The sequence below is a fragment of the Dipodomys spectabilis genome, unplaced genomic scaffold, assembly GCF_019054845.1.
Source record: "Dipodomys spectabilis isolate Male_0828 unplaced genomic scaffold, ASM1905484v1 ptg000365l, whole genome shotgun sequence".
NCBI classification, from domain to species: Eukaryota; Metazoa; Chordata; class Mammalia; order Rodentia; family Heteromyidae; genus Dipodomys; species Dipodomys spectabilis.
Genome location: NW_024871042.1, coordinates 5,324,416 through 5,351,215, shown reverse-complemented (window position 1 = coordinate 5,351,215; position 26,800 = coordinate 5,324,416). Strand labels below are relative to the sequence as shown.

Genomic DNA, 26,800 nt, shown 5'->3' with positions numbered 1-26,800 from the left:
TCTTTGGGCCTGGCTTACTTCACTTAATATGATTTTTTCCAAGTCTTTCCATTTTCTAACAAACGAGGAGGTGTGATTCTTTCTGATGGAGGCATAGAATTCCAATTCCATTGTACACACACACACCACAAACACACACACACACACACATATCTCACATTTTCTTGATCCATTCATCTACTGAGGGGCATCTGGGTTGGTTCCATACATTAGCTATGATAAATAATGCTGCGATAAACATAGTTGTGCTAGTAGCTTTAGTATGGCCTTGCTATAGGGGAGCTCTTATGTGTAGTCTTTTGAGGAACCTCCATACTGCTTTCCAGAGTGGTTGAACAAGTTTACACTCACACCAACAATGCAGTTGGATTCGCTTTTGGCCACATACCCTCCAGCATCTGTTATTATTAGATTGCTTGATTATAGCCATTCTCACTGGGATGAAGTGGAATCTCAATGCTGTTTTTTTGGGTTTGCGTTTCTTTTATGGATGGAGAAGTAGAGCATTTCTTCATGTGTCTATTGGCCATTCTTATTTCCTCTTCAGAGAAGTCTCTCCTTAAGTCTTTAGCCTATTTATTAGTGGGGAAGTTGTTTCTTTGAGGATTTGTTGTTGGGTGATTTAATTTTTTAAGTCCTAAGTATATTTTAGATATGAGGCCTTTGTCTGTTGTATGGCTAGTGAAGATCTTCTCCCAGTCCATGGGCTTTCTATTGATCTTGCTAGCTATGTCCTTTGCCATGCAGAAGCTCTGCAGTTTCATGGAATCCCATTTGTCCAACCTTTCTTTGATTTGTTGTGTTTCTGCGTCTCTGTTAAGAAAATTTCAGCCTGTGCAAAGGAGACCTAGAGTTTCTCCTATTCCTTCCTGTAATGTTTTCAGGGTGTCTGCTTTTATTTCAAGGTCTTTGATCCATTTGGAGTTGATTCTGGTACAGAGTGATAAATAAGGATCTAGCTTTAGTTTTCTACAGGTGTTTAACCAATTTTGCCAGCACCATTTACTGAAGAGGCTGTCTTTCTTCCATTCTATTTCTTTAGCTCTCTTATTGAAGATTAGGTGGCTATAGGTCTGTGGGTTAATTTCTGGGTCTTCAGTTCTATTCCATTGGTCCTCAAGTCTGTTCTTGTGCCAGTACCAAGCTGTTTTGATTGGCTTTGTAGTAGAGTTTAAAATTTAGTATTGATATTCCTCCAGCACTGTTATTTTTGCTAAAGATTGCTTTTGCTATTTGAGGTCTTTTATTGTTTCATATGAATTTTTGGATTGCTTCTTCTATTTCCTTGAAGAAAGAGGTTGGGATATTGATAGGCATTGCACTGAATTTGTAGATAGCCTTTGAGAGTATTGTCATTTTCATGATGTTAATACTCCCTATCCAGGAGCATGGAGGTTTTTCCACTTCCTTAGTTCTGCTTTAATTTCTTTATTCAGGTTTTTAAAGTTTTCATCATAGAGGGCCTACACTTCTTTAGTTAACTCCTAGGTATTTTATTTTTTGTGGGGCTATTACAAAAGGAGTTGCTTTCCTAATTTCTGCCACACTCTTCTCATTATTGGCGTACAGAAAAGCCACTGATTTTGTGAAAATACTGTACAGAGGGGTTACAATTACATGGGTAAGATAATGAGTACATTTCTTATCAAGCATTGTAGCCTCCTCCTTTGTTTCCCCTTCCCATCCCATCCTGCCCTCCCCCCCCAAAGTTGTAAAGTTCATCTTCAACATAAGGACTTGTACATCTCATTGTTGCAATGGGTCTACCTGTATCCCTATTTAAACGATTTGTTTTTTCACTTCCCCTCCACAAATTATACCAACATCAAATACAGTGAAAGCAGGGGTTATACCGTGGGGGGGGGGGGGGGGACATACAAAGCAACAAAGAAATCATCTTATAAATGTGTTAGAAACAATCGCATGAAAGAAAAAAACAGTTGAATACATATCTTAGGGTTCATTTCCCTAACATCAACTTATCTGACCTTTTCTGCTTGACTCAGACATATACTAGTTATTGCAAATAAGGGAAACCATGGGACCTATGTTTCTTTGGGTCTGGCTTACTTCACTTAATATGATTTTTTCCAAGTCTTTCCATTTCCTAACAAATGGGGCAATGTCATTCTTTCTGATGGAGGCATAGAATTCCATTGTGTATATATACCACATTTTCTTGATCCATTCATCTACTGAGGGCCATCTGGGTTGGTTCCATATCTTAGCTATGGTAAATAATGTTGCAATAAACATAGCTGTGCTGGTAGCTTTAGTGTGGTCTTGTTTGTGAACATTTGGGTAAATGCCCAAAAGTGGGATTGCTGGGTCATAGGGGAGCTCTATGTGGAGTCTTTTGAGGAACCTCCATACTGCTTTCCAAAGTGGCTGAACAAGTTTACACTCCCACCAACAATGCAGTAAGGTTCCCTTCTGTCCACATCCCCTCCAGCATCTGTTGTTATTAGAGTTCTTGATTATAGCCATTCTAACTGGGGTGAGGTGGTATCTCAATGTTGTTTTGATTTGCATTTCTTTTATGGCTAGGGAGGTTGAGCATTTCTTCATGTGCCTATTGGCCATCCTTCTTTCCTCTTCAGAGAAGTTTCTCTTTAAGTCTTTAGCCCACTTATTTATTGGGCAGTTGTTTCTCTGAAGATTTGTTGTTGGGGGATTTAATTTTTGAGTTCCAGGTATATTTTAGATATGAGACCCTTGTCTGTTGTATGGCTAGTAAAGATCTTCTCCCAATCCGTGGGCTTTCTATTGATCTTGCTAGCTATGTCCTTTGCCAGGCAGAAACTCTGCAATTTCATGCAATCCCATTTGTCCAACTTTTCTTTGATTTGTTGTGTTTCTGGGTCTCTATTAAGAAAATTTCGGCCTGTGCCAAGGAGACCTAGTGTTTCATCTATTCCATCCTGTAATGTTTTCAGAGTGTCTGCTTTGACTCCAAGATCTTTGATGCATTTGGAGTTGATTCTGGAGCAGGGCAATATGTAAGGATCTAGCTTTAGTTTTCTACAAGTAGTTGACCAATTTTGCCAGCACCATTTACTGAAGAGGCTGTCTTTCTTCCATTCTATTGTTTTAGCTCCCTTATCGAAGATTAGATGGCTATAGGTCTGTAGGTTCATTTCTGGGTTTTAAATTCTATTCCATTGGTCATGAGGTCTGTTCTTGTGCTAGCACCAAGCTGTTTTGATTACTATGGCTTTGTAGTAGAGTTTGAAATTTGGTATTGATATTCCTCCAGCACTGTTCTTTTTGTTGAGAATTGCTTTTGCTATTCGGGGTCTTTTATTGTTCCATATGGATTTTTGGATTGCCTCTTCTATTTCCTTGAAGAATGACGTTGGAATATTGATAGGTATCGCATTGAATTTGTAGATAGCCTTGGGAAATATTGCCATTTTCACGATGTTGAGCTTTCCAATCCAGGAGCATGGGAGATTTTGCCACTTTCTAAGTTGTTTTGATTTCCTTTTTCAGGTTTTTAGTTTTCATCATAGAAGTCCTTCACTTCTTTGGTTAATTCTGAGCTATTTTATTTTTTGTGGGGCTATTACGAATGGAGTTGCTTTCCTAATTTCAGCCACACTTTTCTCATTGTTGGCATACAGAAAAGCCATTGATTTTTGAGAGTTAATTTTATACCCTGCTTCTTTGCCAAAATTTCAGATCAGCCCAAGTTACTTGGGAGTGGAGTCCATGAGGTTCTTTAGATACAGGATCATGTCATCTGCAAAGAGGGAGAGTTTTACTTCATCTTTTCCTATTTGGATCCCCTTTATGTTTTCATCTTGTGTTACTGCTCTAGCTAAGCATTCTAATACTAAATTGAAGAGAAGTGGAGAAAGTGGACAACCTTGTCTCATTCCTGAATTTAAAGAAGGGAGTGGATTGTTAAACAAAGGCAGTGTGAGATTATCCATGTGGACATCTCTACCATAAGACAAGACTGAACGCACAAGCAGCCAGACATGCTAGTTATAATTGCGGGTACAGACTCCATCTGGCAGCCACAATGAGCAGGTTTTGTGGACACATATTGGTCATCAACAAGCTAGAGAGAATGAGGCAGGAGAATTGTGAGTTCAAGGCTAGTTTGGGCCTTGTCATAGGGCACACACCTGTAATCCCAGAACTCAGGAGGGTTAAGGTAGAAGGATCATGAATTCCAGCCCAGCCTTGGCTATACAATAAGATTAAGGCCAACCTGAGATACACAGAGTGACTCCCTATCTCACAAAACCAAGGGCTGGAGTATACCTCAGTGGTGGAACAATTGGCTAAAACACTCATGACTCTGGATTCCATCTCTACACCCTGAAATACGTAACCAACTAAATAAAGTTACAATGAAAGTATGGGGCTTGTCAAGGACTCCAATGACACTCCCCCTTTTTGTTTTGTTGGTTTTGGGGCTTGAACTCTGGGTCTGGGTGCTGTCCCTGAGCTGTTCAGCTCGAAGCGAGTGCTTTACCACTTGAGCCACAGCGCCACTTCTGGTTTTCTGATGGTTAGTTGGGGATAAGAGTCTCATGGACTTTCCTGCCTGGGCTGGCTTTGAACCATGATCTTCAGATCTCATCCTCCTGAGCATCTAGGATTACAGGTGTGAGCCACCGGTGCCCAGCATCCTTGAGTGCTTTTGCTCAAGGCTAGCACCTTACCATTTTGAGCCATGGTGCCACTTCTGGTTTTCCAGTGGTTAATTAGAGATGAAAGTCTCACAAGGACTTTTCAGCCCTGGCTGACTTTGAACCATGATACTCAGATCTGTCACCTGAGTAGCTAGGATTATAGGCATGAGGCACCAGTGCCTGGTTGCCATCCTCCGTTTTTTAGCTCTCTTTAGATCTGAACAATCTCACACTTCTATTTAAGACGTGTTTTAAGCTAGTCTGTGGTTCACGCCTGTCATCCTAGCAACGTGGACGCTGAGATCAAGTGGATCAAGATTTGAGGTCAGCCCAGGCAAAAATATTTGTGAGATACCTCCTCAACAGAAGAAGCAAGGTGTGGTGGAGTATTCCTGTCATCCCAACTACAGCAAGAAGTATAAAAGTATAGGATTGAGGTCCAGGCAAAGAGAGATATCCTTTCTCAAAATAACAAGCACATGAAAGGGCTGGAGGTATGGCTCAGCAGTAAAGTGTCTGCCTCACACACTCAAGGCTTTGAGAGATATCTTTAGGTCAGGTCTGGGTGGGTCACATCTATAGTCTCAGCTACTTGAGAGGCTGAAAAAAGAAAACTATATCCCCTTCTTTTTACTTCAGCCAGGAGACAGAGGTCAGCCCTAGCCACAGAGCAAGAAAACAACAAGAAGATTATCTTTTATTTGTCTTCGATGAAAATTTTCTCTTTTTATTAGAAGTTTCCAGACAGGACAGTCTGTGTCCAATTAGGGGAAGTTCCTGCTTTCTGCAAATGCCATGCTAGTCCCTTTGAGTATTTTCAAGTATTTGCAGCTTAAAGAACCAAAGGAAGTTGGTGTTAACATGCCAATCATACAAAAAATAGTTAACAGCAGACTGGTGATTCTCCATAAAAATATCACCTTGGAATCGTAAAAAAAAAAAAGAACTCAAATGACCTTACAAATGGCCACATAAAGCACCTGCCTCACAAATTCAAGGCTTTAAGATTTAATGTATTTTTGTTAGTGGTGTTGTTGATCAGAATTAATGGGGCAGCCTTCCCCAGGGAAGGCTAGCCTGTTTATTGAAGGCAGACAATATATTTACAAAACTGAGTACACAAAATAAACAGCTGCACATTCTCCATCCATGTTCCAGTCCATGTCGTGAAGGTTTATTTTTTTAGGCAGGTGTGGTGGCATATGCCTCTAATGCCAGCTTACTTGAGAATCTCAGCTGCTGAGCTGTAGGTTTTGGCTGCCAACACAATTGTGGCACTCTTGTGGGCAGTGCATAAAGTGACACTCCTTTCTTCCTTAGGAGGGATCATCTTAAGTCCTCACTTATTTTAAGATGGTAAAAAACCTTTGTTGTAAGGACTAACCTCAGCCTAAACAGCCAGAAGCCAGGCAGGAAGACAGTGCATAAGGGGCATGGAGCCTCATAAAGGAGCAACCATAAATTAAACCTTGTCTTTGCAAATGACTCAGCTAATTCTTTGATGCAGCCAGCCATGTGAGCTTGAGAGTGTATTATTACAGGACAAATTAGCTTTAAGCAGGGATGACCTTGAAGAAAGAACCAAAGGATGATCTATGGATGGTATTGTAGATGCTCTCATCCCAGCCAGAGCTGGGTCAGGTTCCCATGTCCTGGCTACTGTGGACACTGTTTGCCAACAACGCGCAGCTTGCTCCTTCTTCTGAGAAAGACTGGGAAGTCATACCATCCCTCTGAGAACAGACCGTGGGCTAATGCTGTTAATATGTGGCTGTAGAAGGGTGGCCATCTAAGGCTGTCCATACTCCTGAGCTTCCCACATCTTTGCCTTGTTTTTGTTTTGTGTACTGCATCACCCCTGGGCCCTCTACAGAAACTCTGTATCAGGCTCTGCTTCCAGGGAACTCCACCTAAGACGCAATGTGCTGAGATCAAGAGAAACTAGAGATTTCTAAAGACAGATGTCTGCATGCATATAAGAGGAAAGGCAGATAATGAGTGGTTTATTAAAGGCAAGATACTGTGTGACACTCAGGAGATTCTAGTAATGACAGGGTCATGGTGGGAGGGCTGGAGTGCCAGCCTCAGGGTTACAAGCATGTAAACTGACACGTTGAACTGAAATCCCTTTGCACAATACTTAATGACAATAAGAATAATAATAAAAAAGAATTATGAATGGACACTAAAATCAGAAAGACTATAAGAAAACAGGATACTCAGAGTCTTAAGATTTATCACCCATTGGCTATGGCATTGCTGGCAAAAATGAAAAGGTAATCAGACAGTGGAGTAGCCTGACATGCACCCTCTTACTCAAGAGATCTGTGGAATGAGCTTCCAACATGAAAATCCCTAATATACAGTTTTCCTGCCCCCAAAATATATTACTGCTTAAATCTACACAGAACACGCAGATGACTCCAAATCATTGCAAAACCAGTGACTTCAAACAATGTCTGATTTCATGAAAGATTATTTATGATGGTGATAGGATTCTCACATATTAAAGAAAAACATGGAAAAACTCCAGCTGCACTCACAGATAGACTTGATCTTGTATAGCTTCAGAACTTGTTAGAAACAACAAAGGACAACTGAAAATATCTACATAAGGGTATATGTTAGATAACATAGTAATAATATTAGGTTTCCTGAATGTGCTAGTTTTCTTATGGTTCTATTTAGGATATGCACACAAATAATTTAAAAGCAAAATGCAGAAATGCTCAAAGTGTCACATGAGCTAATTCCTATCAACCTTCAAAAGGGAAAAAAGTACAAACAAAAACAGAAAGATAAAGCAAGTGTAAAATATTTCAACAACTGGTGAATTTTGGTGAACAGTATTGTTCTTGTAACTTTTCTTTATGGATTAAACCATCTCAAAGTAACAGGTTGGGGAAAAAATAGTAATATTCATTATATTGATGGCTTTTCCTGAGTATAAAATTCTTTTATTTATTCAACTATTATCATGATCTCCCTTTATCCATCACGGACTTCACAGGGGAGAAGGGGGAAGAATTTCTGACACAAATCCAGTGAGAGACATGCAAGTGATAGATGTCTCCATGGGCAGAGCACATACATTCACCAGAAAAACCTAACCCACACTTGTCTCCATGGCAACCAAACCCATGGCTCCCAGTAGTCAGGTGGATATCCAACCGCTCTGGAGGACAGGGGTCTTCAGCACCAGCTACCCTTGGGTCATAGCCCATTTAAAGCTCTTTGGAGAACATGGTAGTTCCTTTTCCACTGACCTGGATTCTTTTCAGGGCAAACATTATAGCTGAGTAGCCTTTTTTCCCCTTCTTCTATTGTGACAATACTCAGGGATTCATGCCTTCCCAGAGCTTTCTTGTTCTCTACCATTTGAGCCAGACTTTCTTTCACTTACAGATTTTTGCTGGTTAGTTGGAGACAAAAATCTCTCAGATCCTGGTTTTGAACTAGGATCCTTAGATCCTGCAGCCTCTAGAGTAGACAGGATTACAGGTGTGAGCTACCAGCACCCAGCCAGTTAATAGCCTTAAGTGACCACAGAGAGCTAATTCTGAGTAGGGCTGCTAAGTTAACATTAGATTTAGTTTTATTGAAAAATGACAGCATTAGGTTTATTTCTGAGGAATAATGGGTGTACAACAGAGATTCCAAATAACAATCTTTTTCTTTCTTACCCAGAATTCCAGAAGACTGAGAAGTCTACTAATGATGCTCCTACTGACCAGTCCTGGTGACCTTGGATGGAGTCACTCATGCCAAAACTAAATTTTCACCTGTCCTCTGAAGAATTAGGAGATGTCAGCCATTTCCCAAACAGGATGGTTTCAGTTGACTTAACAATGACATTTACTCTGCCTTAATATTTAAACAAGAAAGGTAAACTGAAGTCATCCGATGTTAATCAATTGGTTATTGTTCTATTGTTCTGTCTTCCTGAAAACTTTACAAGGAAGGAGACTTTGAAAAGATCAATCCATTTCCGGGTTCTCTATTTCTTCTTCCCTCAGCCCTGTGTTCTCTGTGAAACCCACCTTCTGCGGCCCTTGCTAAAACACTCCTTCTGTCTGACATAAAAATGTGTTACTCAAGTCTAGATTCTAAAAATGAAGATAATTAGGATGTTTAAATAGTCAGGGTTTTTCCTTTTGATAGAATGAAACATATATAGATATATGCGTCTATCTATCTATCTATCTATCTATCTATCTATCTATCTATCTATCTACCTACCTATCTAGCTATAATCTACCTATCTATCTAAAGTGAAAAGATTCCCCAACCATCTCAATGTATGTAACAAAGCCAGCCCCAGAAAGATAAGTGGAACATGTTTTCTCTCATCTGTGGAAGCCATGGGAAGAAAAGCAAAAGAACAAAATCGTACAAGTAAACGAGGGTCTACCAAAGAAGTAAAAGAGAAAGAGAAAGAGAGAAGGGAAAAAAAGGGGGAGGAAATAAGTGAAGTGGAGATGCTGGGTCTAAGTGGTGCCATGTTAGCCACAAAATGGATGGGGAATTGGGTTTTAGCAGGTACTATCTTGTCTTCAAGAGGAAAGGGAAGTCCCACTTCCCAGATGGTGGGCATACCTGAATTACTAGAGGCAGGGGTGGGTACTTGGATGATAAGAGTACTGGATCTGTCAATCCCATGCCTTGAACTTGGGAGACTCCAGAGTTTCCTGTGATCCTGCCCCTTGACCTGACTGTATTTCAGGGCCAGACCAGCTCAGACGCCATTGCTCCAAGCCTCGTGTGCTGTGTCCTGTCTCCTGGCTCTGCTCTGGTCAACATGGCGTCCCACTTCAGCTCTTCATTGGGGTTGTTGGTATTGTTTTACTGCTCTCTTTCCTCTCCTGCTCTCATGGCTCAGTTTCCTAACAGTGTTAAGTGTATTCACAGGGCTGCTGGTCTTTGTAACAGGAGTCCACCTGCAGATACCATTAAAAGTACACATGAAATAAATACGAACACATAATATAAAATAATTCTGCATCTTCACTGAGCTGAACAATTAGATTGTGGGTGGGTGGGGGAGTGGGGGGGAGCGGTACTGGAATCTGAATGGATGGTCTTGTGTTTATTAGCTCTACCATTTGAGCCATACCTCCAGGCCTTTATGCTCGTTATTTTTTAGATACAGTTTTGCAGTTTTACCTGGGCAAGCCTCAGACTATTATCCTCCTCTCTATCTATACCTTTGTCAGAGCTGGGATTACAGATGTGCCCCATCATGTCCCGCTGGTTTGCTGACATGGGGGCTTGTTAACTGTTTGCCCTAGCTGGCCTCTAACCTCCATCCTTTTGATCTTTACCACTCTTGGAGCACAGTCTGCAGGCATGAACCACCACAGAGGCCCCTTCATTATTATTCTTATAAGTCCAATTTATATAATCTAAAACAACATATGCCTGAAGTTTTAAGGACAAAGCTTGTTTCAGTTAAATATTTAAAACATCGTAAGGATTTTCCTTTCTACAGTAGGCTGATTATGGATTAGTTTAGTTGAATAACAACCTCTGAAAACCTCTCATAGAGGAGAGAGCACCATCCTCTCTGGAATTAACCGGTGGATGGAGACTCCAAACCCTAATGGCAGTGGGTCTCCCTTCTACCCTGTGTGCATGTATGAGTGCCTGTGATCCAGCTGCTCTCCTATCTGCCTTGGGATGGCTATGTTTGAGGTCCACCTTTAAGGACAAAGCTACTTTACGTCTTATCAAAGTCTTCTGTTTTGCTTCTACTTACAGGTTTTTCTGGGCTTTGTAAATGGAGTCACACAGGAGATATTAAGGTGACAGACTCAGTAGGAGGTGTTAGAGGAAGATGACCACAACCTATAAGACAATGTGTTGTGTATCGCCTGCTTTCTGATGGTAAACCTCTGATCCAAGCCCCCACTCCTCTGTCAGGCCTTGCGAAAGGGTGCGGATCTTGCTTCTTGGGAGTACAATGCCTTCTTATTCTGCAGGCGTCTCCCAGGCCAGTGCTGATGTGTGGGAGGGTGTGGGGTGAGGGTGGGGGTGATGGTGGTGGTAGAAGGTGCTGAGATGGTGAAGCTGCCTGAGATCTGTGTTGAAGGAGATTCCTGCTGTGTCTCTACTCCTGGCTCTCTGAACCCTGCTTTTTTTTTTTTTTTAAGTGTGAGGTACCCTAGTGCACAAATCTTTGTTTCCTTTAAAGAAAGGGGGAAAAGTGCCAGAGGTTCACACCTGTAATCCCTAGCTTCTTGAGAGGCTGAGATGTGAGGATCATGGTTCAAAGTCAGTGTGGGAAAACAAGTTTACTGGACTCTTATCACCAGGTAACCAGTAAAAAGCCAGAAGTAGAGGAATGGCTCAACTGATAGAGTGTCAGCCTTGAATGAAAAAGCCCAATGAGAGCACAAGGCCCTGAGGTTAAGTCCCAGTGCCAGCACACATACAAGAAAATGAAGTTTCTCCTGTTTTCTCATATATGCCTAATAATAAATGGTTAGAGAACGAAGACAAATTGATGTAGCCAATTATTACCAACTGAATGCTAACCTTGTCAATAAAACAAAACAAACAACAATAACCAAAGTCTAGATTCCAAGTTGCTTTTGCCTATGACTTAATTATGACTTAAGACCCACTACACTCTGCCACCAAATGAAGAACTCAAAAACAGAGCCAAACAAAAACTCGACTTGATAAAGTATCAAAATTAATGAATATGGCTGGGAATGAGGCCAGGCTACTAAGAGTGTCAGTGTGATGCAAAAAGGGAAAGGTTAATGCAAACAGGAGTGCAGACAGTACAAGAGGTGGTTCAGGCCCAGTGACCCCTTGCGCTGAAAGAGATAAGAGATAAGGCTGGAATTTGAGCTGTTTTGACAGCTAGGCAGGTGTCAGACTTAGTAATAGACATTCAAGAATAGCTTAGGACTGGGGGTGGAACTCAGTGGTAGAGTGTACTTAGCATGAACTAAGAGTGTACTTAGCATCGATGGTTAAAAACTGACAGTATTTCTCAAGGTGAGGCAAATATATTGTAGTGATAGATCTTCCTTCAATGACAGACGGCTATTGTTTTTGGACTGAGGTCCTGTGCAAGGTTCTACTAGGCGAAGCTAAACACCTAATCACCCATATTGAAGTTCATGTTACTAAACTGAAATAAGACTATTTATTTGACCTTCTGAGAAATCTGGCCTAGAGAGAGAGAAACCAGCCAGTTTCTCCCAAAGGCCAGTTTCATTTGACATAAAAATGCCTGCCATGCCCTCTGCCTTACTCTTCACACACAGGTAACCTGCAGTTCCCTGTTTACTTGCTACTCTTTTGGCTCCCTGCCCCTGTCTTACAAGGACAGTAACTTTGAAATGACCCATCTGCTTTTTTGTTCTTCATTTTCACTTACTTCAGCCCTTCTTCCCCTATACAACCAAGTTCCTCTCCTCTGCTTATAAGAATAATTAATTTTATGGAATGAAGCATTTCCCAATTCTAGAATACAAAAGTAAATCCAATGAAGATCTTTATACTGTTGCCATTAAACAATAATCATCTATAATATTGAGTGCCATTTCCCAATTCTAGTGGAAGATACCAGATGTATCCTTTAAGCAAAGTGATATGTGAAAGGGAAGTCAGCTTAAAGGAAGATAGTATTAAGCTAACAGAACAGATGGCAGGAGAATAAGAGGAAAGCATGGCATAAAGATGACTGAAAATTGGGATACGTGGGTTGGAATGTGAAAATACTTTTCTTGTATCAGTATTTATAAATCTATCTCTTCCATTCAAGTAGGAAGATTATCTTGTAAAAGCATCTCTTGACCTTGCTTGGACCCTTCTAGTTGAGTTTATGGATAGATGAATGGATGGATGATGGATGGATGGATGATGGATGAAGATGAATAGACCTAGTGCTGAGGATAGGACCCAGGACATAGTTCATGCTAAGTGTACTCTACCTCTGAGTTCCACCCCCCAGTCCTAAGCTATTCTTGAATGTCTATTACTAAGTCTGACACCTGCCTAGCTGTCAAAACAGCTCAAATTCCAGCCTCATCTCTTATCTCTTTCAGCTGCAAGGGGTCATTGGGCCTGAACCACCTCATGTACTGTCTGTACTTCTGTTTGCATTGACCCTTCCCTTTTGTATCACACTGACACTCTTAGTAGCCTGGCCTCATTCCCAGCCATATTCAGGCCAACCTAAGGGCAGGTGTGACCAGGGGCCTGAGGTGGAAGTGATATCTACAATTTATTCCTGCTGAGAAAGAGAAACAGCTCAGGGCACTGGGTCTCTCGGTAGCTTCAGGCTTTCCCTCAGTCAAGCCCAACAAGTAGAATCAGGGCTGCTCAATTCCCATCTCAAGACACAAAGGGCTCTTGTCTGTGGGGAAATATTGGGAAATAGGTGGCAAAACTCACCACAGCTACTAGGATCCTCTGGCATAGGCCCTCTTTAAGCCTAGGGCAAGCAAAGTGGGCAAGTCCAGTCCTTCCAGCATAACAGATTTCAAAGGATTTAGCAGTGATTTCCTCATTGCTCACGATTTTCTCTGCTAGACACCCCTCTGACCTTAGGTCAGACAGTAAATGTGGAGGCCTTGGGTGTAAAACCAAAGAAGAGTTTAGCCTAGAATGGTGATTTTGTCCACCAGCACAGGATACTGGTAGGAAGTGTCCCATCTAAGGTGTACAGAAGAAGAACACCTTATTCCAGCACTAGAACAGGTGGGCTTCAGGATTCTGACAACTGTGGCTTTTTGAGCATAGGAGAAACTAGAAGGTAGATAGTATTGGTAGTGAAATGCCCTTGTGTTAAGGGAGGTATCATGCCTGAGGTCTGCAGGAAGACATGGTGGGAAATGGGGTACCCGGGCATGGAGTGAGGTTGGGGGGGGGGGCTTTTGCATGTCCTCATTGAGGTCTTATTTAATATGTGCAATCTAAACCACCCATCTTTGGTGTCAGCATGCTAAAGATAGACAATAACAGTCTATGCAGAAAAACATCCATCTAATAAAAATTTCTGGTATGAGAGGAATGCTTGTAATTGTTGCTAAACGTATACACACATGCAGAACAAAAACTTCCCAGGAAATCATCAATTAAAAAAAGAACAAACACCTCATAGCAGATATCCAATGATTGCTTAACATGACAGTAATTCCTCAGAATTTTGAAACAGAAAGAGGGAGGAGGTTGGATCCTCCTGGGCACTGGCGGGCCCTGGCCTGTTTTCTGTTTACTGCATACAATTTGGCAGGTAAGTTACCCAAGATTTCTGGAAAAGGTGATGGCACAGTAGAGGAAAGGAAATCCTTGTAAAGATCATTGTGCATTTACCAGAGTTGAGTGGGATCTTAGAAGCCATCCAGTTTACTTTCCTATTTGAAGGCAAAACATGAAGAGAACCGGACGGTTAGGGTCTCTTGCATGCTGGACCACTCTACCACTAAGCCTCAATTTTCTTTTTTCTTTTTGGGCCAGTACTAGGGCTTGGATTCAGGACCTTGAACTCTTGTTTGGCTTTTTCTGCTCAAAGCTGGGGCTTTACTACTTAAGCCATACCTCTAACTTTCAGTTTTTTACTGGTTAACTAACACAAGAAAGAAATATTTTTTTAAAAAAAAAAAAAAAGAGAAAAATCTGTGAGATTGCTCAGCTTGGATTAGTTTTGAACTGCTATCCTCAGATTTCAGCTTCTGAGTAGCTAGGATTACAAGTGTGACTCACCTGGCACCTGGCTAAGTTCCAGTTTTCTGACTGGATGTTTACCTGTAGCGTAAGAGTCAGTATTTCAATTCTTTGACACTTTAAATTTAGAAAGGAAAAAATAAATAACCTATATTTTGGATCAGGTTTTTGGAGAAAGACAGCCACAACTTCCTAAAAGAGCTTTTCTCACAGCAAGGCCTAGGGGAATTTTGTGGAAAACATTTAGAGCTTTCTGTGATTTGAAAGTTCTATCTCCTAAGATCCAGAAGGAAAGGACAGAGAAATGAGCACTGGAATGCCTGGCTTCATCCTGAGCAGCTCTTAAGAAAGATGAAGTGGGGACTTTGCCTAGGAACTTCCTCTCTCTGACTCTGTGCCCTGAGATGAAAAGACCAGATATGGAGTCAAAGCTGCCAGAGGCATTCATTCGTTCCTGCAAAAATACGAAAAAGAAACAAAGGACCTGTTGTCCTGGTTGCCCTTGGAGCTGAAAACAGGCTAGAGAAGGAGCCAGGCAGGCTCCGGGCACAGCTCTGTCACCCTCCCTTGAGCCCAGAGCAGTGGCCTGTACCCAGCTTCACAGAAAAGCAAGCTCTCCTTGCATTTGCACTTTCTGCTGGGTAAGTACTTTCATCTACGCTGATGCTATTTCCTGGCATGACTAATTCACCAAGTGAATTCTAACTAAGCAGAATATTTCGGGCAGAGCCTTGTAGCAGGGAGGCAAAGCCAGCAAGGTGTTAAGTAGGTTATACAATAGTACAACCACTTGCTTAGCATGTGTGAGGCCCTGGGTTTGATCCCCAGTATGAAGTGAAAAAGAAAAAAATGAAAATCTATCTAATAAGTCTAACCATAGGGTGTGCTGCTGTTAAAATGATGTGGCTCGGGCTGGGAAGGTGGCTCAGTGGTAGAGCACTTGCCTTGCATGCCTGAGGCCCTGGGTTCAATTCCTCAGCACCACATAAGCAAAAAGAAAAAAGCCGGAAGTGGTGCTGTGGCTCAAGTGGTAGAGCACTAGCCTTAAGCTTAAGAGCTGAGGGACAGCGCCCAGGCCCAGAGTTCAGGCCCCACGCCCCCCCACCCCCCCAAAAAAAGATGTGGCTCACACCTGTACTTATCTACTTAGGAGGCTGAAACCTGAAAATCATGGTTTGAAGACAAATACCTGCCCCCAAAAAACCAAAAAGCAAAAACAAACAAAACAACAACAACAACAACAAAAACCAGAAATGGAGCTCAAGTAGTAGAATGCTATCAATGAGTAAAAGAAGCTTAAGAAGAGTACTCAAGCCCTGAGTTCAAGCCCCAGGATTGGAATGCACGTGCACACGCACACACACACACACACACACACACACACACACACACACACACACACACACACGATGTGGCTGAAGCTGACTGTTGACAGAAAAGTCATACACCAAGCTGATCAGGTTCAACAAAAATGGAATCAAGCTAGGTGTAGTGACTCAGACCTGTAGTCCTAGATACTAGGGATGCTGAGGCAGAATTGCTTGAGCCCTGAAGTTCAAGAGGAGCTTGACAAGACAGTAAGATGTTGTCATAAGCAAACAAACACACACAAAAAGCCCTCAGAACAACTAAAAAATGGACTTTCATGCACTTTGAGAATGATCAAAAACACCTTCTCAGCCAGAGAAAAACTCATAATAAATGCCCTACCACTTAAATGTGGGCAAGGCAAAGCAAAAACATGGTCATGATACACATTAGAGAAATAAAACAGCCAACTCAGAAACACAAATAAAAAATAATTGTGAGCAAGGCGCCAGTGGCTTATGCCTGTAACCCTAGCTACTCAGGAGACTGAGATCTGAAGGTTGCAGTTCAAAGCCAGTCCAGGCAGGAAAGTCTGTGAAACTCTTATCTCCAATAAACCATCAGAAAACCAGAAGTGACGTTGTAGCTCAAGTGGTAGAGCGCTACCTTGAGTTGAAAGGCTGAGGGACAGTGCCCAGGCCCAGAGTTCAAGCCCCACAACCACCACCACCAACAACAAAATAATAATAATAATAATAATTGTGGGTCCATATCAATGAGTGAATTCAATCTTTAATTTTTGTTTTCTGAGATAAGGTCTCACTGTAATCCAGGTTGGTTGCCTCAAATTCTTGGACCCCCCTGCCTAACCTCTTGTGTGTGGAGATTATAATCATGGGTTACCTCTCCTGGACTCATGGTCATTTTTATTTTATTTTTTGATAATTTTTTTCCTACAATGTGCACATTTATCTTTCAGTAATTAAAAAAGAGAAAAATTTAAATATTCCTGTAAAAATAATCCTATACATGGCAGGTACCATCAACTGAGAAAGGCTTAATAGCTTTTGTTTTTTCTTTGATAGTGCTATATTTGAACTCAGGGTTTCACACTTGCTAGGTAAGTGCTCTATGCTGACACATATCCCCAGCCTAAGAGCTCCATGGGAGTGTTTGTGATCCAGAAGCTGCTCTTACACACTTGCTAAACTCATTCTTTAATCACACCAATCTTGAAGCCACATTTGCGCTAGAATTGCCTGGCTGCCCTGGACACATGGCACGCTCATACATTCATGTTATGCTCCCATTCTGTTATGGGATTCTTCCTTGCTTATTACTCTGTTCTTCCTTACACTGGGTAAATCTTTGTGCTCTGCGGGGTAGGTATTTGGGCAAACTGCACCCACTTGATAAATAGCTCCCTTAAATTGAGCTTGATGGCTGCCACACTGGAAATGGTGAGTTGGCCAATTCTCATGGAATTCCTTGAAAACTGTTCAAAGCACTTTTGGTAGCTTCAAATAAGTAAGCACCACAGAGTAGCTGGGGGTAATTGAACAAATCAATCATAGCAGAACACTTTCAATGGCTATAACAGGAAAATGTGCTACTGCCAAACTGTCAAACAAACTGTAAACAAAGTCTTTTCCTACAAAGTGCCCCACACCTTGTTCAAATCCACTCATAAACTGAGACTTAGGTGTTTTATATGGAGGCTTTTCAGCCATCTTTCAGAACATTGTCTTGTCCCAAGAAGTCTCTCTAGACTATTTTTCTGTCTGGAGAAAGAACAAAGGCAGGTAGGCAATAACAATCACTCAAGAATTCATGGGAATAGGACTGGGAGCAGTGGTCCATGCCTATAATCCCAGCTACTCCAGAGGCAGAGATCTGGGAGGATCACAGTTCAAGGCTAGCCTAGGCAAAAAAATTCTCCAGGTTCCGTTTCAACCAACAGGTGGGTGTGACGGTATATACCTGTCATCCTAGCTTATACAGGAGGCGTAAGTAAGAGGACCATGGTTCCAGGCCTGATGTGGGCAGGGGGCACATAGAATTCTATTTGAAAAATAACTAGCAAAAGGGGCTGTAGGCATCGATCAACTGGTAGAGCACCTGCCTAGCAAGAACAAGGCCTTGTGTTCCAACTCCAGTAATGAAAAAAAAAATTTCAGGAATTTTGTTTACAATTCTTTGAAACAGACAACATATAAGAACCATAAACTGTGAACACCAAGTATGATTTTGAAAGTGCCTAGGATACTGCGAGATAAACCAAACACTCTGTAGCAGATAGATCTTGTGAGTATTTCATGTTCTACAACCCAGACTAGAACAACTCACAATTAAGGAAGAAATCTAACACACACACACACACACACACACACACACACACACACACACACATTCTCCCTCCTTCTCTCTCCTCTCCCTTCCTTTTCTACTTCTCCTTTTTCTTCCCTCACTTCTTCCTCCCCACCCCCCTTCCCCTGTTTCTTTCCTATTCCTCCTTCTCTTCCATTTTTTTCCCCCTTAGTACTGAGGATTGAACCTAGCTGGGACACTCAGAGCTACACAAGCATTCTTCCATAGGCTGTATCTCCAGCTCCTAGCTAATCTTTCTCTTTCAGGTATGATTGTTTCTTGAAGAGGCTCCTCACAGATGCAGGGTGACTTTAGCATAGTTCCCAAGCTGGATAAATATGACCCTTGGTCTAGGCAGTTTTCTGGAGATGGGAGGAGAGAAAAGCATTTATCTTCCTGGCTAGCCACACATGACACAGATCCTGTGTCTGAGGCCAAAATGCAAACTGACTTTGCATCCAGTGGTTTGATTTTGTTCCCAAGTGACCACATGAATATATTCTCTGAAATCTTCATGGACACCTTTTCAATATGGGAAATTGTATTAGATATGGATATATTCTGAATTTAAAGGCTGAACTTAAACTCCAAGAATAGCTGCACCATATCTAGGCATATATATTTATTAGTTACGATACAAAGAATGGCTTTGGCCAAATCATCTCACAAAATGCTGAACTTTTCTGCACATAAATACTGGACAAAGTAAAGAAATAGGCTCTTAAGAAGTAGGGAGAAGCTAGGCACCAGTGGCTCATGCCTATAATCCTAGCTACTCAGGAGGCTGAGTTCTGAGGTTTGTGGTTCAAGGCCAGCCTGGCAGGAAAGTCTGTGAGAGTCTTATCTCCAATTATCCATAAAATGCTTAAAGTGAAACTGTAGCTTAAGTGGTAGAGCTCTAGCCTTGAGCAAAATAAGCTCTGGGACAGTACTCAGGTCCTGAGTTCAATCCCTGGGACCAGGAAAAACAATTTCCATTGCCAGGTATTTTTGTTTTGTTGCTGTAAGTGTATTAGATCTAAAATCTAAAAGCAAGAATATATGTAGTAAAAGATACACCTGTATTTATATATTTTTTCTTTTTTCTTTACCAGATGTAGTTTCGTTGGCTTTTTGCTTAGGCTGGCCTCAAACTGTGATCTTCCCAATTTCAGCCCCTTGAGTAGCTAGCATTACAAGAGTAGGCTCCCTGCCAGGCTTGTATGTAAACTTTTTAAAATAATTTCTGGAAAACATTGCCCTTTTATAATCTCCTTTCCACAAATAACTCTTTCATAACTTGTTTCCAAAAATATTATCCAGTGAACTGGCTATGAGCTTAGATATCTCCATGACTTTAGCTTAGAACTTAGACATATGAGAAATATGACATTCTGTCAAAATCAAGAAGTTCCTAACTCCTTAGTCCAATAACACTGAGAAAAAGACTTGAGCCATGGCATCCAGATGCACGTACCTGTCTACATCCATTGTGGTTTCAAACAGTGAACCAATACAGGCAACCAAATGGCAGAAATGAGAAGGTGACCAACAGCAAGTATAGACAAGAACAGAGCATCCAGAACCTTCATACACTCCAGGTAAGGAAATACAAATTAATATAATCCCCTTGGAAAGCTGTTCGGCATTATCTACTGGAGTTGAATAAGTAACTACCACACAACACAGTAACTCTCTCTTCTATTAATATGTCATGAAGGAATATGCATAAGAATGTTCACAGTAACATCATTCAAAACTGCTTTTTAGTAGAACCAACTCAATATTTGTCAATGGCTAAATGCACTGTAGTATATGCATATAATGAAATATTATACCAAACACTGAATGAAAGAAGAAAAGAGTTTTAAAAATACAGCTGTATGATTCTAGATATAAAGTCCGAAAATGGGCAAAACTGAGTTTGAGGGTATAACTCAGTGGTAGGTATCTATGCTGGGTATGCAAAAAGCTCTGGATACAGTTCTCCAGCCCTCAATCAGAAACACAAACAGAAATAAAACAACAACAAACCTGCAACAGAACTAATCTGCAGCAATGTTAAGTGAGGACAGGGGTGACCTATGCAGGGTGAAGTGGAGAGCTACAGAGAGGAAACCTCTTGGAAAACATTGGGAAGTTCTGTTTTCTGATTGGGTGCTCACAATGTGGTGTTTACTTTGCCAGCAATCTATCTAGCAATATATTTACATGTGTACTTTTGCTTAATTTTGTTTAGCATCAGTGGAAAGATTTTTCCAAAACAGCACCTAGTGAGGATGGGTCTCATTCAAATGCCACCCAGAGCAGCTCATAAGGCCACAATTGTCTATAGACGCTTACTCTGTTGGAACGCTAGGCAGCTTTCCCCTAGACTGTAAGCACAGCTCTTGCTCATTCTTGTGTCCTGACGTCTAGTCAAGGCAAGACAGCAGTTTGGGTCTCATGTAGTAGTTTTATGTTCTTCACCTCCCTTTTTCTTTATTTTCTTCTTGAATGCTACCAAGCAAGACCCTGTCTCAAAACTAATAAAACCATTATTTTTTAACATAGCTATTTTTCTTATCCTGTTCTCACTTTATTTTTTGCATTGAAAAATATTATTCTGAGGGGAGTCCAGGATATAAGAAAAAGTTGAAGATCTGAAGTTTATTCCGATATTTAACCATGGAGTAACCAAAATACACCAACAGAAATAAAGGACTATCGATTCCTTACCTCAGAGATTAGTTTGGTGCTTAAACTACTGTTTAACCAATGGAGGAAGCATAGACATTTTGTGGTGGCTGGGGCTGGGGCAGGTGAAGTCCCCCACAGAGAGTGGATGTCAAAGGTGGCACTGTGGCATATCCATGTAGATACCAGGCATGAACAGCCACAGTCCAGGGCTGGTAGCATCTTATTCTTAGAGAACTTTTGATTAAGGTGAATCTGTACAGCCTGAATTGTAGCCCTTGTAGCCCCAACTATATTTTGCCTTAATTTTTAAAAACAACTCAAAGTCCCATTGTCTGCTCCATCTTGCATCACCGTAGGGCAAAATGGAAAATTAAAAAGCAAAATCACTATTTCTAAACAAACAAAAAACAGACAGCCTGGCACCAATGGCTCATGCCTATACTCAGGTGACTCAGGAGGCCAAGATCTAAGAATTGCAGTTTGAAGCCAGCCTGGCTAGAAAAATCCATGTGTTTCTTGCCTCCAGTTAACCACCCAAGAGCTCTAAGTGTAGAGAGTGGCTCAAGTGGTAGAGAATCAGCCTTGAAAAAGCAAAGGAAGAGTATGAGGACCTGACTTCGAGGCCCAGGTTCAGTCAGTGCACACACACACAATCCAAAAAAATTAGTGAGAGTCCAGCAGAGAAACCAAGCTCCTTAGTTGGAGTTTTTGTTTTGTTTTGTTTTGATTTTTTGCGATACAGTTTCACTAAGTACCCATGCTGGCCTTAAACTCTTGATCCTCTTGCTACAGCCTCCCAAATGCTAGGATTATGGATGTGCATTGCCAGACTGGCTATAGGTCCAGGATGTCACATGGTACAGTTTCCACATTAGTAAAACAGAGGTTGTAATGAATGGACCTATGATCCTATAGTTAGGAAGATAACAAAGTTAGTGGCTATAGGCCACGAAGGTCAGTGACTAGCCCATGCCAAACATTGTGACATATACAGAGTTCATCTTGGTTTTCTTTTCCCTTTCCCATCATCTAAGTTTTTAAAACCCAAGAAAAAAAATAAAAATCAAGAAAAATGTCTCTAGAAATTATTAGCTCCAATGTTTACCAACCTAGTGCTTGAAAACAAGTGACATTGATTTTTTTTTAAGTTATATTGCCAGGAGCTAGTGGCTCACGATTGTAACCCTAACTACTTTAGGAGGCTGAGATCTGAGGATCATGGTTCAAAGCCAGCCTGGGTAGGAAAGTCTGTGAGTCACTTATCTACAATGAACCACCAAAAAAACAGAAGTAGAGCTGTGGCTCAAGTGGTAGAGAGCTAGCCTTGAGGAAAAAAAAGAATAAAAGTGATTGTGATACGCTTTTTGGTCATTCTGAAATTTGAAAAGGAAAAGATGAAGAAATGTCAGTGTTGATGGTGATGCTTAGCTATAGAGCATGTGCTTACCATAACCAAGGCCCTGAGCTCAATCCCCAGTACCAAAAATAAAAAGACAAATGAGTTATGTGACTGTCCCTCTCTCCCCCAAAAATACCTTTAAAAGCCAGAGAACAAGTCTACAGCCATATCAACCTGAGTATCATTAAAAGTCAGAGATGAAGATCCTGATAGCCACTACCTCTGCCTACCCTAACAGCCCTGGCAATTATTGTACTCTGGGGAGGTGCTCCTGCCCCTCTCTCTTTTGTGGCCTGTCACTTGCGGTGCTTGAGGTCTACAGCATGCTGCATTCTAATAGTGGGAGAAATCTTCACTCTGTGATTATCAACCTGGCCTACTAATTTGATTTTAGCTCAAAAATGCAAAGAAAATCCTCTGCCTAAAGTTCTCAGGTATTTGGACTACTCTGAAAACAAGATGGAAAAAAAAATCTCTAACTGAAAATAATAGCGCATTTGTCAAGTTGATGGGGAAATAAAATCAGGTAAAGCCTTTCAAACAAAACTTAAAAAACAAAACAAAACAAACAGACTTTTCTGGGGAGGGAGGGCATGATACAAGACGCATGTTACAAGAAGGGATATCTGGTCTACCTCTGTCATTCTGTAGAGAAGGCAAAACAATAGAACACACACCAAACTTGCACAGGTAAGGACAAATGTAGCTCTTTCAAAAACACAAGGCATTAAGCACACCTTCCAGCTGTCTAGTACCTGCCTAGTACCTGAAATAGAGCACTCTCCTTCAGTGTCTGGGCAGGAAACAAGTAGGGCTGGTTTGAAACTTGCCTGGACAACCAGAAGCATCTGGCTCACCTGCCTGCAAAACCCACACTATAAATCTCAGACTCATACCACTTCAGTCAGCCTCCACCTCACTTTCTGGAAGGGGGAAAGCTGATAATGAATCTCATTTTCAAGGCACCAAGGGTCCAAGTCTTTCTTTAAAAAAAAGTTTTTTGTTTGTTTGTTTGTTTTTGTAGTGAGCATATTCTGCTGTCTTTGTTAGCAATGAATTACAACATCAAAAAGTTAGAAGAGGCCGGCTCCAACTTCCCAACCCCTGAGGTGACCCCTTGTACCCTCATTCTTCAGATTAAAGCAAAACAAAAAAAAATCCCCCCTAGTTCAGAAAGTGTACAACACTGGACATAGCTTAGCCAGCACAGCATAATGCTTCCCATTAATTATTTACAAGCACATCGAGTTTCTAAGATGCTGGATTGCTTTCGGGTTAATGGCAAAGGTAATGCTGATTTTTATTTTTTTCTGACCTGAGAATGCAAAATGAGTCCATCCTCTTTGGTTGTTCCCCTTTAAACCTTCTGGAGACTGACAGGGCTACACTGAATTCTATTTTGCCCACGGAGGATCCACTGCGTTTTAATTTCCATCACTGTGAAATGGCACAGACAATTCTAGGTTTCCGGGTTCTGGTGCCAGGAGGAATTGAGAAGGTGTAAAGTTCAGGTGCCTTCAAAGCTACTACAATAAACAAGCAGACAAGCAGCTCCTAGGCCACGCCCACCTCCTACAGAGAATTGCGTGTGTAGATCCACCAGCCACCGCCACCACCACACTCCCAAGTTCCCAAACTTCAGTGGAGTGACCCAGTGTCAATCCTCCACACCAATGGACTTCTCAGGGTCCCTCTCTCTCTCTCTTGAACCCAGCACCTGAATCATGTCTTTGATCACCTGTGGGCTTCAGAAGGTTCCAGGCCATTTTCCAGGCTGACATCTGGCTGCACCATCTCCTGTTTCAGTTCTCCGATCTCTGAGGCGATTGTGTCAATGAGCTATTCAAAGACAAAAATAGTATGACGTCAGCAACTGCAGAGGCGGGGCGTGCTCAGAGCTTGGGGAGCTCCCAGTTCTCCAACAGGTCATGATTGTCTTTTTTTTTTTTTTAATCTTGTTCTGTGAATTTCCTCTAATCAGAGGGGGGAAAATAAAGGGGGAGGCTGCAGCTTCCCCTTTAAAAAAGGAGAAGAACTTAGGTTTCGTTTAGGGAAGAACTTGGGTTTCTATATTATAATAAGGAAAAGAATCTGACTCCCAGTTAGGTTGCTCAACATGCACATAGACTCAGTAAATAAACCTTAATAAATCCATTCGTGTTTTGTCTAAGGAAATCATTCCAAAGGCATTCTCTGCATTTTTTTTGTTGCAGTCAATATTTTGACTATAGAACTATACTTCTTTAAAATACATATAGTAAATGCTAGGCATTGGTGGCTCACACTTGTAATCCTAGCCACTTAGGAGGCTGAGATATGAGGATTGTGGTTCAAAGCCAGCCTGGGTAGAAAAGTCTATGAGACTCTTCTCTCCAATTAACTGCCAAAGAGCCAGAAGTGGAGCTGTGGCTCAAGTAGCCGAGCACTAAAGCAGCTCAGTGACAATGCCCAAGCCCTGAGTTCAAGCCCTAGGATTGGCACACACACTTGAATTATGCAGACTTAATTAGCATTTTTTTTAAAGAAAGAAGTCAGGAGTGGGAATATAGTTCAGTGGCACAGTGCTTGCTTATCATGTGCAATGGCCTGAATTTGATCCCCAGCAACAAGAAAAAGAGCACCTGTGGCGGGGGGGGGGGGGGGGGGGGGGGCGGCATGGTAATACACACTTGTCCCATATACTTGGGATGCTAAGGCAGAAGGAACACTTGAGCCCAAGAGTTCAAAGCCAACTTAGGCAACATAGCCAGATTCTGTCTCTGAATGAATGAATGAAGAAAATAATAGTTTCTTAACTGAAAAAAAAAATTTTTTAAGCCAGTGGCTCACACCTCTAATCTTAGCTACTCAGGAGGCTGAGATCTAAGGATCACAGTTCGAAATCAGCCCCCACAAGAAAGTCAGTGAGACTCTGATCTCCAATAAACTTCTCAGAAAAAGCCAAAAGTGGCACTGTGGCTCTAATGATAGAGCATTAGCCTTGAGCACAAAGAAACTCAGGGACAGAGCTCAGGCCCTGAGTTCAAGTTCCAGGATAGGTATAAACAAACAAAAAGATAAATATTAAAAGCAACCAGACAAGGAAAAGGCAAGACAAAGGATTATCCAAGTTGGGAGTGGGCAAATGAGCCCTTGGAGCCTCCATAAGGGAATGTGGCCTCTTCTTGCTAAAGATTCCTGTTGCATTGTGGTCCCATGGCAACTACTGTGAAGAGGCTACATCCAACTTTGAGATTGTAATAATTCAAACTCAACTATTTACTAGTTTTCTCCCACAGTAGTGGGAATTGAACTCAGGGCCTTGTGCATGCCAGGTAAGCTCTCTACCTATGAGATATATCCTACTTTCCCAATAACATCTCTACTGGCACTTACTAGATACTATAAGCATAAAGGAGCTGCTCAAGTCTGCTTCTCTGCTTAGTATTTTTTTGACAAGTTACATTTTTCCTCTAAGCATGAAGTATGTTAACATACAACAGGTCTATTATTGTTTTAAAGTCTCTTCAGTTTAATTTTGATATAACAAATATCTAGAGATAGTACCCACATGAACACAGCCTCTTTAGATCCTCAGTAATTTGGGGGACTGAAGGCATATGATCTTATAGATCTATAAGATCTATAAATCTATAAGATTTGAGAACCAGTATTCTAGCTAAAGACAAATATTGTCTCTTCTCAGAGGCTTTCTCCCATCAGATTACAAGTTCATGCCTGTAATCCTGGCTACTCTGGAGGTTGAGATCTGAGGATCCTGGTTGGAAGCCAGCACAGGTAGAAACATCTGTAAGACTTCAAAAAGCTTGAAGTGCAGGTGTAGTTCAAGTGGTTGAGTGCCAGCCTTGGGGTGGGGGGAGCTAAGCCCTGAGTTTAAGCCCCAGTGTAGACACACGCATGCATGTGCGCATGCGTGCACACACACACACACACACACACACACACACAAACACACACACACACAAAGTAGCTTTCTTTCCTCCACTCAGACTGGAAAGGAAACTTCACTTGATCTTACAGGCTGTTTGAAAAAAATCTGATCCCATCCATCCATCCATCCGATAAACTTTATGGGCACCCACTTCATGCTAGACATAACAAAATGGAGAGTAAGACTGGAAAGTCTCTGTTCAAATGGAGATGACATTCCAATGGGACAGAAAAGTAGCTCTGAATGCTGAGAAGTTCTGGAAAGAAGGTAAATGAAGGATGATGACAGAAGGAACAGCCAAGGGGGGCATACTAGCAAGCATGGGTCATGAGGACTGGCGTTTGTAAACGTGATAGAACCAGAATGACAAGGGAGCCATGTAAAGATGGAAGAAAATCTCCCTTAGAGAATGTTCCAGAGCAAAAAGAGGCAGACAGGCACAAAATCAGGCCTCCACTGAAGGAATCTGAGTTTTCTGCTGTTATGAAACATTGGAAGGTTTTAAGTACAGCAATGACACTTGGTTTTATGGTGTAAAGAGACTATCTAGGTATAAGCTCAGCGGTAGAACATTTGCCTAATAGGCATACTTGGGTTTGGTGCGTTGCACTGACAAAAAGCAAACCAAAAAAATGTAGTTTTTGGCTAGAGAGGATTTGTTAGAGCATTAACAGACCAAGTAGGAGCCACTGTCACAGATAGGAGATCATAGTGGTCCAGGCCAATGTACAAACAGTAGAAATAGAAGGGCAAAACCCAGAAATAAGTTGTCATAGAAATTGCTAAGACTCAGTTCATGACTGTAATCCT

General features: G+C 41.5%; 1 protein-coding gene across 3 annotated transcripts in view; it reads right to left on the bottom strand.

Moving 5' to 3' along the window:
* Rin2 (Ras and Rab interactor 2) overlaps positions 1–26,800 on the bottom strand; it is a 193,014-nt gene that overhangs the window by 53,117 nt on the left and 113,097 nt on the right. For 2 of the 3 annotated variants that reach the window (XM_042666467.1, XM_042666468.1), the window contains one exon: positions 23,798–23,898. In XM_042666467.1, the coding sequence (XP_042522401.1) occupies positions 23,798–23,898 (101 nt within the window). Of the gene's footprint in view, positions 1–23,374; positions 23,534–23,797; positions 23,899–26,800 lie in introns of those variants that run through there. The other variant, XM_042666469.1, reaches the window with a different exon arrangement.